The 11,313-nt window shown below is 44.9% G+C and overlaps 1 protein-coding gene across 1 annotated transcript in view; it reads right to left on the bottom strand.

The window, feature by feature from the left end:
* Positions 1-11,313, bottom strand: part of brinp1 (bone morphogenetic protein/retinoic acid inducible neural-specific 1) — a gene marked incomplete at both ends in the record, with an annotated part of 168,441 nt that overhangs the window by 112,946 nt on the left and 44,182 nt on the right. Inside the window, one exon of the mRNA XM_083657441.1 lies at positions 9,634-9,824. Within this exon, the coding sequence (XP_083513567.1) occupies positions 9,634-9,824 (191 nt within the window). The remainder of the gene's footprint in view (positions 1-9,633; positions 9,825-11,313) is intronic.

Raw genomic sequence — 11,313 nt, 5'->3', positions numbered from 1 at the left:
AATTCTCAAACTAAAGCAAACACGCATACTATAATATCCTTACATAAAAGGGAGTAAGTGGGTTCTGCAATTTTGGTCACGTTTTGGTGCTCACGTTTTTGGTTACACTCAAGCAATTGTGATGTCACTGATGATGTCATAGACATTGTGACATCATCACTGATGATGTCATAGACATTGTGACATCATCAGTGATGTCACAATGTCTATGACATCATCAGTGATTATGTCACAATGTCTATTACATCATCAGTCGCATCACAATTGCTCGAGTGCCATGTAGCGGCCGAGCTGCGTATGCGAGTTGCAGGGCCAGCTTGGTGAGCTGCAGGGCGTGCGAGGCCACGTAGCGGCCAAGCTAACGAGCCCACGCAGCGGGCGAGCTTAGAAATCGAGCACACGTAGCGCGCAAGATGCCTAGTAGTTAAAATAAGCAATTATTTGCTCCTACCAGTCCAAAAGTGTACGCCACGGATAACAAGAAAAAGAACAGAAAAAAGGCTAGACTTTAATGGTCTCTCAATGTGTCTCTGTTAAGTCCAGGAGGGTTTTGGGGGCTGTCCATTGTCAAAATATAGCAAGTCTGCTAGGTCTCTCATGCAGAGCTTTTGAGATGCTCTATGCAAATTTCCAGGGAGTAATGCTACCTTGCAGACTTCTCTGTCAATATTTCCCATGGTTCATTGCCCTACGGATGTGTTCTAAATACGTCAGCTGACATACACACACACAGGCCGATCAACAAGAAGAACAACAACAAAGGCACATGTCAAGCATGACAGTACAACAGCCACAGACTGCTCCTGTGTACCTTTTTAACATCTAGACATGTACTTATATGATACAGCGTTGCCTATGCTATTCAGCTAGCGTCGACTGTAATCATCCTATACTGGCTAATGACATGTCTGCTCTGCACGTTAGCCTTAGGCTCTGATGAGTGAGTATTCAATGCATAATAAGATATGCCAACATGGTCATGGTGACGACTTTCGCTTTCAGCTCTAGCATCAGTGGTAACCACGGCAACGAGGATGAGGGGAGACACAACAGATTAAAAATACTCATAACTCTTCATCTGAGTTTCTAATTTATGGAAATATTTAAAAAGTTAAAGTGTCAAATTTTCACCATGTGAAGGGTTTTCCCAGGCCACCACACATATGCCTGTTTATGATCGACTTTATAATTCGATGTCAATGCAATATATCCACGTTGTCCCCGTCCCCTAACTTCAAGCTGCTCCCTGCTTACTATACAGTCACTGAGCAGATACGGACCCTAAAGAGGAAATGAAGAGCAGCTGAAATGGGAAGCCACACACACGTCTGCGAGTCAATGTGGACATTTGAAAAGAACTTCTGTCAGAGTATCAGAGAGCAGCGGAGGATGTGAGGATAACATCCCCGACTCCTTTCCTCATTGATGTCGTAGCCTCAAGTGACATTTCTGAAGCTTTTTCTGAACGGTGCAATGAGATGATCAGGAACCAGATTTCCCGCCTGACTTCCATCCATCAGTCTCACCACTTTGCTTTTCCTCTCTCAGCAGTTCTGAGCCGATTTCCCTCGCCACCGTACCAAATAACATTCATAATATGAAATCCTCGTCTTTGCCACTTGGGCATAATTCCCAGCAAGTTTCTGAGAAAAGTCCCTGATACGTTGGTGCACACATTCTATGCATCATAAATAGCTCAATAAGCAATAAGAGAGATATATAAGACTTTATAAGTGAATGCTATGCGGAGATTTCATTGAGACACACTGCAATGCTGCTATCCGCCTTATTTCTAGCTGCCCATGATGCCTGATGGGTGCTTCTTCCGCTTCCGGTGTAATAGACTGTTTTACAGTTTATGGTTTTAAACTTTACAAAAAAAAACGTCTATGAGGATTTTACAGCAGAGCCATTCTGCTCTACAGCCGTGTCGTTCGGGTGCTGGGATAACGTAATGCATTGTGGGTAGTCGGCTACTGTGGCTAATGCTAGCGGCTGGCGTAATAGTTACTTTACATGGCAGTAAAACGCCACTGAATGACCAAATTGATTTAACTTTTAACCATTTCGAGTGTTTCCATACGGACCCCCAGCATTGGTTAGTTGTTTATAACGTGACTATATTTATAACTTTTATAACGTCCTCCAGTTTCCGGTTTATAATTCGGGTCTGCAGCCGAGTATAACAAAGGAAATGGCAAGCTGCAACAATGAGTCACGTTAAACCGGACCTTGTACCCACAATTATTTTTTACAGTTGGGCATTCAAAAATAAGGTGGATAAAACATTCACACACGACGAAGCGCGAGTAAACTTATTAAACCAGTAAACTTGCTACCTACGGCTTCACTGGTCATTGTGTGTAACCTACAGTAACCTTCCGAGGGAGAACACTCTGATTGGTAACCAGCAAGGCAGCAACACTTCTCTGTAGGTGCGGTTAGCATAGCTATTAGCCTTTATGCACGATGCATTGCAATGTATGCTCTTTGTACTGTAGGCCTCCGTAGTAGTGTGGCTCTGCTGTGCTGTATTTACAAATGTGTTTCCGTCGCCCTCTAATGGCCTGAAGATTTTACTCATGCTTTAAACATGCCATGGGGGGGGGGGGGGGGGGACTCAATCCCCTTGATCTCAATAAATGTAGTTACATGGTAAAATGCCCCCTGTGGTCTTACTTACATACATAGGAAAAAAATCCAGAACCGTCAAAAATAGAATCTCAGAACTAGGAGTCTAACATCAGAAACCACCATCAAAAGAGCCATGTTGAGTCTTTGAACTGTTGGTCTCTGGCTGCAGTCATTGCTCTCTCTCTCTCTCTCTCTCTCTCTCTCTCTCTCTCTCTCTCTCTCTCTCTCTCTCTCTCTGTCTCTCTCTCTCTCTCTCTCTCTCTCTCTCTCGGCCTCGCCGGTAGCTCGGCTGCTCGCTGCGTGGCCTCGCCTGCCCTATTAGCTCGCGCGGGTGTGTGGGTGTGTGTTGCTCACTAAATGTTATCACTAAATATTTTCCCTTTTTTTCACAGGTTCACAGAGGAACTTGTAAACACTTTGGTGCCCACGACACTACACTAACACGTTTTTACGGGTGGGGTCTGAGTTTATGGAATGTATGTATTCATTCATTCCTATATTTCCATTCTAAACATGTGATGGAATCTTATTTTTACAGTCTATGGATGGAATATGTGATTTTACATTTCTGTGGACTTCAATTCATTTGCATTATGTATTTTTTGCTATTGATTCGTCCACGCAATTTGCATGTTATTTCAAGGCACAGGCGCTATTCATCTCACTTGATTTCATCACGTGACTGTATCATGTGACTGTATCTTGTAAGATGGCGTCTTGCCGAGTAACTTTAGTCTGACGGAGAGCGTCGTGCTCGAAACGTGGTGCAAGAAAGCTGTGAAACGGAGCCCTGCGGCGTGCCAGCGAGTTTATTCTTTTTGTACTTTTGCTGAAATGACGCCACTGCCTGCAAGACAGGGCCAGGAGAGTGGGAGGGTTGTCACGCTTTAAATGTTTTATTACAGAAGGTGTATGAAACACAAGACCAAAATAGTCATACATTCTGTCATTGTGTTACTTATGGTTGAAGTTCTAGTGAGAATCAATTATTACCCGTTTTGCCACCTCGAAGTCCTCCTCACCACCACCAGGTCTAGACTCCATAGGGGGGGTTATCCTATTCTAATCTCGGCTTCACTACCCTAATGAGGCGGCTTTAGCTCAGGAGGTAGAGCGGGTCGGCCAATGACGCAAGGGTTGGCGGTTCGATCCCCGCTCCCTCCCAGCTGCTGTCGTTGGGTCCCTGGGCAAGACACTTAACCCTCCTTGCTCCCGATGGTGTGTAGGCACCCTGCGTGGTAGCCTGCCGCCATTGGTGTATGAATGGGTGAATGTAGACTATCTACTGATTGTAAAGCGCTATATAAATGCAGACCATTTTACATAGTCTAATTGCTAAATACTTTGTACATTTCATAATCATTGTTCACATGTAAAATTATTGTTCTCTAGCACATGTAAATATCGTTAACCAAGAATGAGTCTCTCCTGATGTAAATTCTGTTTGACCCTAGCACTGCCTTCGGCGCTGTTGATCACAGCGTTGCGGGCTTCTCCTGGGCTAATCTGGAAAGAAACACCAGCTCAGTGGCCTTGTGGTCTGAGTGTCCGCCCTGAGACTGGGAGGTCGTGAGTTCGATCCCCGGCCGAGTCATACCAAAGACTATAAAAATGGGACTCATTTGCCTCCCTGCTTGGCACTCGGCATCAAAGGGTTAGAATTGGGGGGTTTGATCACCATGTGATTCCCGAGCGCGGCACTGCGGCCGCTCACCGCTCCCCCAGGGGATGGGTCAAATGCGGAGAACAAATTTCACACACTCAGGCGTGTGACAATCAGTGGGACTTTATTTAACAATCCATGATTTTATTTCATCACACTGGGATTACTGTAAGGAAATAGCTCCACTCGTGAAAAGTGAAGCCAATGCGGAAGTGTCTTAAACCTGCATTCTTTCGAACGGCCTCTATGGGGCGACTCCAGGTTTGGTGGTGTCGGGTGGAGGGACTTGATGTGTGTGCAGATGGACTGGAGCGTGGTGTTTATATGGTGTAATACTGTGGATGTCCACAGTGAGGTGCTTCTGAGGGTTTTGCTGTTTGCTGGTGCAGTAGGCTCATTGGTGGGTGGGTGTGGCCTGGGTGTCCATTTAATGCAACTCATAACCAATTCTTGTTTTCTCCTTTTTGTTTTATTTTTTCTTGATTTTATTAAGGGTCCAAGCACCCAGGCACAGATTATCCACTGGGAAATATGCACTGCTGTACATATTTCAATAAACCACTCTGGCTTTTCTCTTTTATAATAACTTTATTATAACACTAGCGCTACTAAACAACTAATCAAAAGAAAATGAGATCAGAAGTATGGAAAAATATTGCCCACGCATAGTGTAAACATAATGTAACCATGATGCATGATCAAATGTTCACTTAAATATGATAATTTAAATACTTTTTTATGAATAATCTCACTACTATAATAAAGTGAGGGTTTAGGGCAAACCAACGAAGCACGGTAGAAATGAACGCTGCCAGCTGAGCGGGCGATCGAGGGACGCTAGAAAGCAGCATGTGAAACGCGCAAGATTTCTAGTCACATTTAATTATCAGTTCATGTTGTCCAGGGAGCAAAACATAGCGTTTTCATCGACATCCACAAAATCAGAATGCCCAAACTCAGGTTTCATGCATGAAATGAACCCTTGTTTCGCATTTTGTGGACAAAATCAAGCAAGATGTTTGTGGATTTTGTGTTTGGAGAATGCTTCATGCCATGAAATCAATTTCATGCAGAAGAAGAAAAAAAATCACAAGGTAACAGCCTAGATTTAGCAGGGAAAAATACTAAAATAATACGAGCACAAAAATGGAAAACAAAAAACTACAGTTGTAGGCCTACAGAATGTCAGTGAGCAATGTGCATTACTATCTCTTCACAGTATGACATTACCGCAACATGGAGGGCAGCACCGCCACCACTGATAAAGGAAATGTGTCATGTGTGCCGCCTGGTGGTGTGAATGTGCAGAAACATTTCCGGGGGGAGGGGGGTTTGGTGGTTGGGGGGGGGGGGGGGGGGGCGGGGGGCACTGTGCAATTAATCTTGTGATCAGAGATTTGGGAAGAGTAATTCATCTCCCTGAAGAAGAAATAGGTTTTTGCTGTCAGGTGACCTCACGGGTCCTCATAAAGATATCATGACTCCAAAATGGAAGTAAGTAAGTTTTGAGGCTGTATGATGTATTAGTATAAGGCCATGAGGTCCACTATGAGCTCTTAAATATAGCATAGCCGTGCGCATACATTTCTGTGTGAGGCGGTTTAGTCAAAATGGTGGCGGAGCTATTAAAGTTAAACACATAATGTGGGCGCTGTTATTTTCTAACATTACAGAGCAGATATTATGCCAAGAGACAAATGCACAACATACGATTTCAGTCAGCTTTAAAGAGCAGCCAAGGAAGTGTAAGAAGTCAATTTGTTGAATTTGATGATCAGTGGCAAGGGGAACAGAAGACTGGCAGTGTCACGCGCACACACACACGCACGCACACACACACACACGCACACACACACACACACACACACACACACACACACACACACACACACACACACACACACACACACACACACTCGCTCATCGAGACATCGAGACAGACTGTTGTGTGTCCCTGCATGCTAGTGCTAGTGGAAGTATTGAAAAGACAATGATAATGTTGTACATCCCGGTCTAATCCCAGTCTAATCCCATATCTTCAGTGCCTACTGCCCAGGTGGGCTATCTCGTCGAAAGGGCCTTTCTCTCTGTGTGGAGTTTTCATGTTCTCCCCGTACCCCCCAGGGGGTTCCTCCGTACATAACCCCCCACTAAAAACATGCAGAAGATCGTCATCCGACCAGTGACGACAACATCCGAAGTTGGTCCAATGATGGTCCAATGCAGGTCCCCGGGCGCTGGAAAGAAATAGCGACCACTGCTCCTGGCCTGCCCCCCGGAGGAAAGGACAAGCCTGGATGGGTCAAATGCAGAGGACATATTTCACCGGCCACCGTCAGCATGAGTGTGTGTAGTGGCCTCATGCATGTGTTGTGTTGTAGTGTGTTCGTGTGACAATAAAGACGGGCTGCATGCCGTCTGAAATCGTGTTTCGTGTTAATGTACGCCGCCTCCGCAACAGATGCGGTACGGCTCGGGTACGGCTCCGGAACAGATATGGTACGGCTCCGGTACGGCTGCGAACAGACCCACACTCATGTAATCTGTCAGACGCATGCGGGATCCGACAAGAATAGAACAGGGGCGTAATTCTTCCGTACCGCATGTATCATGTATCTATTAACATGGGCGAGGGTCGATCCGGTAGTTTTGCAGTTTGGTATTGCATTTCCTTGAACACCAAACAACGTTACCTCTTCATCAGAATGAATTAGTGTTTGATCCACATTTATTTTGCCGTATATACCACCAAAATGTCAAATGTATGCAGAGAGAGAGTTGGTGGTGCAGTGCCGGCACTCTCCTAGTTGGCCGAGACCGGGGCCCGTTGGGACAGGAAGTGCGACGACTGTCGGCACAAAAGTGCACCTAAATGGCTCTGTGCTGCCCCTTGGGGAGGGGGGTGGAATGAGGCAGGGGTTGAAGGTGCTCTGTAGCTGCATCAGCTCACAATAGAGGGTGTGAGAGGGTGTTGTCTAAGGCAGAGTTCAGTTTAGTCCTCATCCTCTCCTCTGCTACTGCCTCCAGGGTGTCCAAGTTTAGTTTAGCAGTTTGTCCGCCATGCGTCCCTAACCTTGATGTTGCACCAGCACACTACGGCAAAGAATAGGCCACTGGCCTCCACTGACTGGTAGAACTTTTTCACTAGTTTGGTACAGACACTGCAAAAAGAAAGTGGACTCTTTCCCTCTCTTAACCCATTGATACCAGATGCAGCATTTGTGTGTGTATCCCTTTAAGACGGTGTTAAAGGGATACACACACAAATGAGGGATATACACGCAAATGCTGCATCAGGTATCAATGGGTTAAACAATGCCTCCCTCTCCACGTCCTCAGACCAGGTCAGCGGTGGTTTCTTCCCTCATCTTATTATCTGCATAATTATTCATAAAGATATCTATTTGTACAAGTGAGCTTACTCGATCTACAGTAAGTTGATCAAAATGCAGTGTTACAGTGTAATCAGTTAAGACTGGTGCATTTGGGAATAATACGTCATATGAATTGAATGAAAGAGGAATTTACTTTAAATTGTTTACATGTTCATATTTGTGAATCAACAAAATTCATATTAAAATGCATATGCACAATTAGTAGATTAGTACCTATTACTACACACTGTAGCTACATATCATGGATGTCAAAATCAAACATCTTGATACAAAACATGTCTGTATTTTGGGTAAACCACAGACCAGGGTGAGAATTTCTTCATTTTAGGGGCAAGGCCATCTCGCCTTCGGCGTCGCAATTTCTTTTAGGTCACAAGGCCCCATGCCAGGGCACAAAGGCCATTGCTCTATTGACATCGTGAAGAGCGATTTTTCTCAAATGTGTCTTAAAATGAGCCAATTACACTTTGTTTGCCTAGAGCAGGCTACAATAAACTGGGACTACTGATGCTTTTAAAGTAACTGACAGTAGCAGGCTGCTAGCAGGGCACTGCCAAGGTGGCCTTAGGGATCTCAGGGCATCACGGCCAGAGGGAGGGGCAACGGCGGCCAGGACCTCCATGTAAATCCCACCCTGCCACAGACGACTATGCCTGCAGGCAGCTGCCCGAGAAGTGCCGTGGGATGCATATTTTCTAAGACGTGCAAATTACTAGCGCATGCACACACACACAAAAAAGAGAAGGCACAATGCTTTCCAGTTTAGCAAGTGATTTACTATCAGCTGTCATCCAAAGGACGTCAGTTGCAATTCAGGCGTAGTTAGACAATTAGAATAGCCGAGGCGCTATTTAAGACTATCAGGCCTAAGCACTCTCAGAAAGTGGCATTACCTGTGAGGAAGAGACGAGACACAAGTTCTCCCAAACTTAATTGTCAGTGCTTGCTCTGCATGAGGCCAAGCAGCTTGTTAAAATCGTTAAAATGACATCGACGGCTTCTCCCTCATTAAGAATTCTATGAATATGCAAATATTATCTCATCTCAAAAGTTTTCCTGCTGGACACACGATGTGTCCTACTTCATCGTAAAAAGTCCATTCTCAGTGTATGTGTACTGGAGACTTCAAGTTTCCACATCACACTTGTGATATTGTATTGTATTATCAGTTATAAGATCTTAAGTTATAAGATAATGTATTGTATTATAAGTTGAATATTGGGCCAGAATCGGCTTCCAAACTATTTGTGATGTCACAAATCATGCTCGTTGCACCAACCCTAACAAGTGGAAGAGTAGAGAGAAACCTTCCAATTTCAGCAGACAAATGTGAAAACAGCCAACTCTGCAAATACACGATTCTGCACAGTCAAGCTCAAACATTCAAGTGTAGGAACAAGAAGAAAAACATATCAGAATAAACTGAGTGTTGAACCGGGGAATTTGTCCACTGCATTTGTCATAAGACGTTGCGCATTGTACTAGGCAACCTGGACGTTCATGGAGGAGGTGTGTTTCGTGTTTTGGTACAGTACAGTACAGTACAGTACAGTACAGTACAGTACAGTAAATGTGGTGATGTTCAGATGGTGATATTATGTGCTCCATCTAGTCTCCAATGACATTTGGGAATCCTGTTATGGATTATGACATCCGTGCTGCTGTATTAGACCACTGTCCTACTGTAAAGACCTGTGTGCCATATAGCTGACACAATATTGATATATTGATTAGGTCAAAGGCACAACACATTTGTAGCCCCACTATCCATCATAGTTTACACACGCAAAACATTTGTCTGCCATTATGTAAATCCGATTTGTCCCTTTTTAGACAGGCAATTAGCATGACTGCCTTTAGTAAACAGCGTATGGATCCTAAGTAAGCCGATATCATTTTGTCAACAATAAGTGTGTAAACAATTGAAAGTGAAGCCCTTACCTCCCAGGGTGGCTGAGATGAGGATGTGCGTGCCATACTTCTTAATGATGGTGTCGATGAACTGTTGAGTGGTGGGTCTGCGGCCCAGCAAGCGCACGCTGCGCTGGAACTCTGGCATGAGCGGCACCGGGTTCCGGATCAGGTCCCTCCTCTCGATCGCTGTGTTCCTCACCTTCCAACGTGCAAATTCCCTGACAAACAGAGGAAAAAAAATAACTGCTCACACAGGTAATCATTATTATACTACTACACTATTAACAATATCACAATAATAACAATTATTATTATCATTATTAGTAGTATTGTTGTTGGTATAATAATAATAACTATAACAACAACAACAACAACAACAACAATAATAATAATAATATATTTATTATTATTATTATTCATCTGATTATTACTATTATTATTTAAGGAAAAAAGGTGCACATCTACACAACGCAATAGGAAACATCCGTAATAATCACTTTTGGTGATAAAGAAGCTTTTTATTATTCCATTCACAAACGCTACGGATCAGCCTCCTGAAAATCTGCGTAAACATCGGTGCGGCCTGTGGTCCTTCAGGCTAGAGCGAGGTGCTCAGCGCAGGTGAATGACGTGCAGCGCACAGGCCTCCTTGAGGCATCCTCCCTGCCCATGGTGCGGCATGGTAGGATTGCCTTTTCCGCGGGAGGTTCTGGTGAGACGAAGGAGGTGCCCGGCCTGGAATCCCCCCACAGGGCCTTAGACCTCCATGCTCCGAAGGTCTCTCAATACTGCGGTGTAGCACTAAACTCTATTGCAGCGGATTGGGCGTGATCAACCCTTCCGCGGGCAACGTTGCAGACAGAGTAGGAAGGCTGATCCGTGAGCGGCTGCTTCTGGGACGCGGGTCGGGGTCGTAATCGGCCTCGGCTGGGTCTACTGGGCGAGGGTGTATGATGTTGACAGACCCGATAAACACCCCACGACCCCAGTCAACATCACTGCTGACGCGTCCCTGCGCATGCAGTAGTATGTATATTTGAACCATTGCATTTAGCAATTTAAGTTTGATCTGAATACACAAACTCAGAGATTGCATTATGTGGCATTAGTGTTTTCATTTAAATCGCTCGAGATCTCAATGAATCTAAGCAAGCGGTACAACTTGCTAAGCTGTAGGCTCTGTTTTTCTCAATCAATGGTGCACAGCGAGGCACAATCAGCGGTGCATGGCATGGGTGCACAGCGAGGCACAATCAGCGGTGCATGGCAGCATGGGTGCACAGGGCCCTGGCAACTGATATTCAGTCATTACGTGGCCAGTGGCACACGGCATAGTGAGAAACCGATTGGATTAGGAAGAACACATTGTCAGTGTGGTATAGGGGCGGGCTGGTGTCAGTCTTGACCAATAAAATCAATTGTTTTCCTCTTGACACCCCCGTGCTGGAAACGTCTTGAGCCGATCCCCCACAAAAGGTCCTCTTACAGGGGAGACGTGGGAGGTGCAGAATCGCCGCGAGCGACTATACTGTAAGGCAAATGAAATTGATTTAAGTAGGAAAGAGATAAAAGATGATTCTTCGTTAGATTCATCGCTCTGTGAGTCCTGGGAGATCCACTGGGAGATCCACTGGGAGATCCACTGGGAGATTGTAGAAAATGGTTCCAAGATATTACAGTATAGGTGAAGAGCCAAACACAAGTTGG

The sequence above is a fragment of the Poromitra crassiceps genome (assembly GCF_964638095.1).
Source record: "Poromitra crassiceps genome assembly, chromosome: 21".
NCBI classification, from domain to species: Eukaryota; Metazoa; Chordata; class Actinopteri; order Beryciformes; family Melamphaidae; genus Poromitra; species Poromitra crassiceps.
Note: the sequence above shows the minus strand (reverse complement) of the source record. Positions and strands in the feature narration are given on the sequence as shown.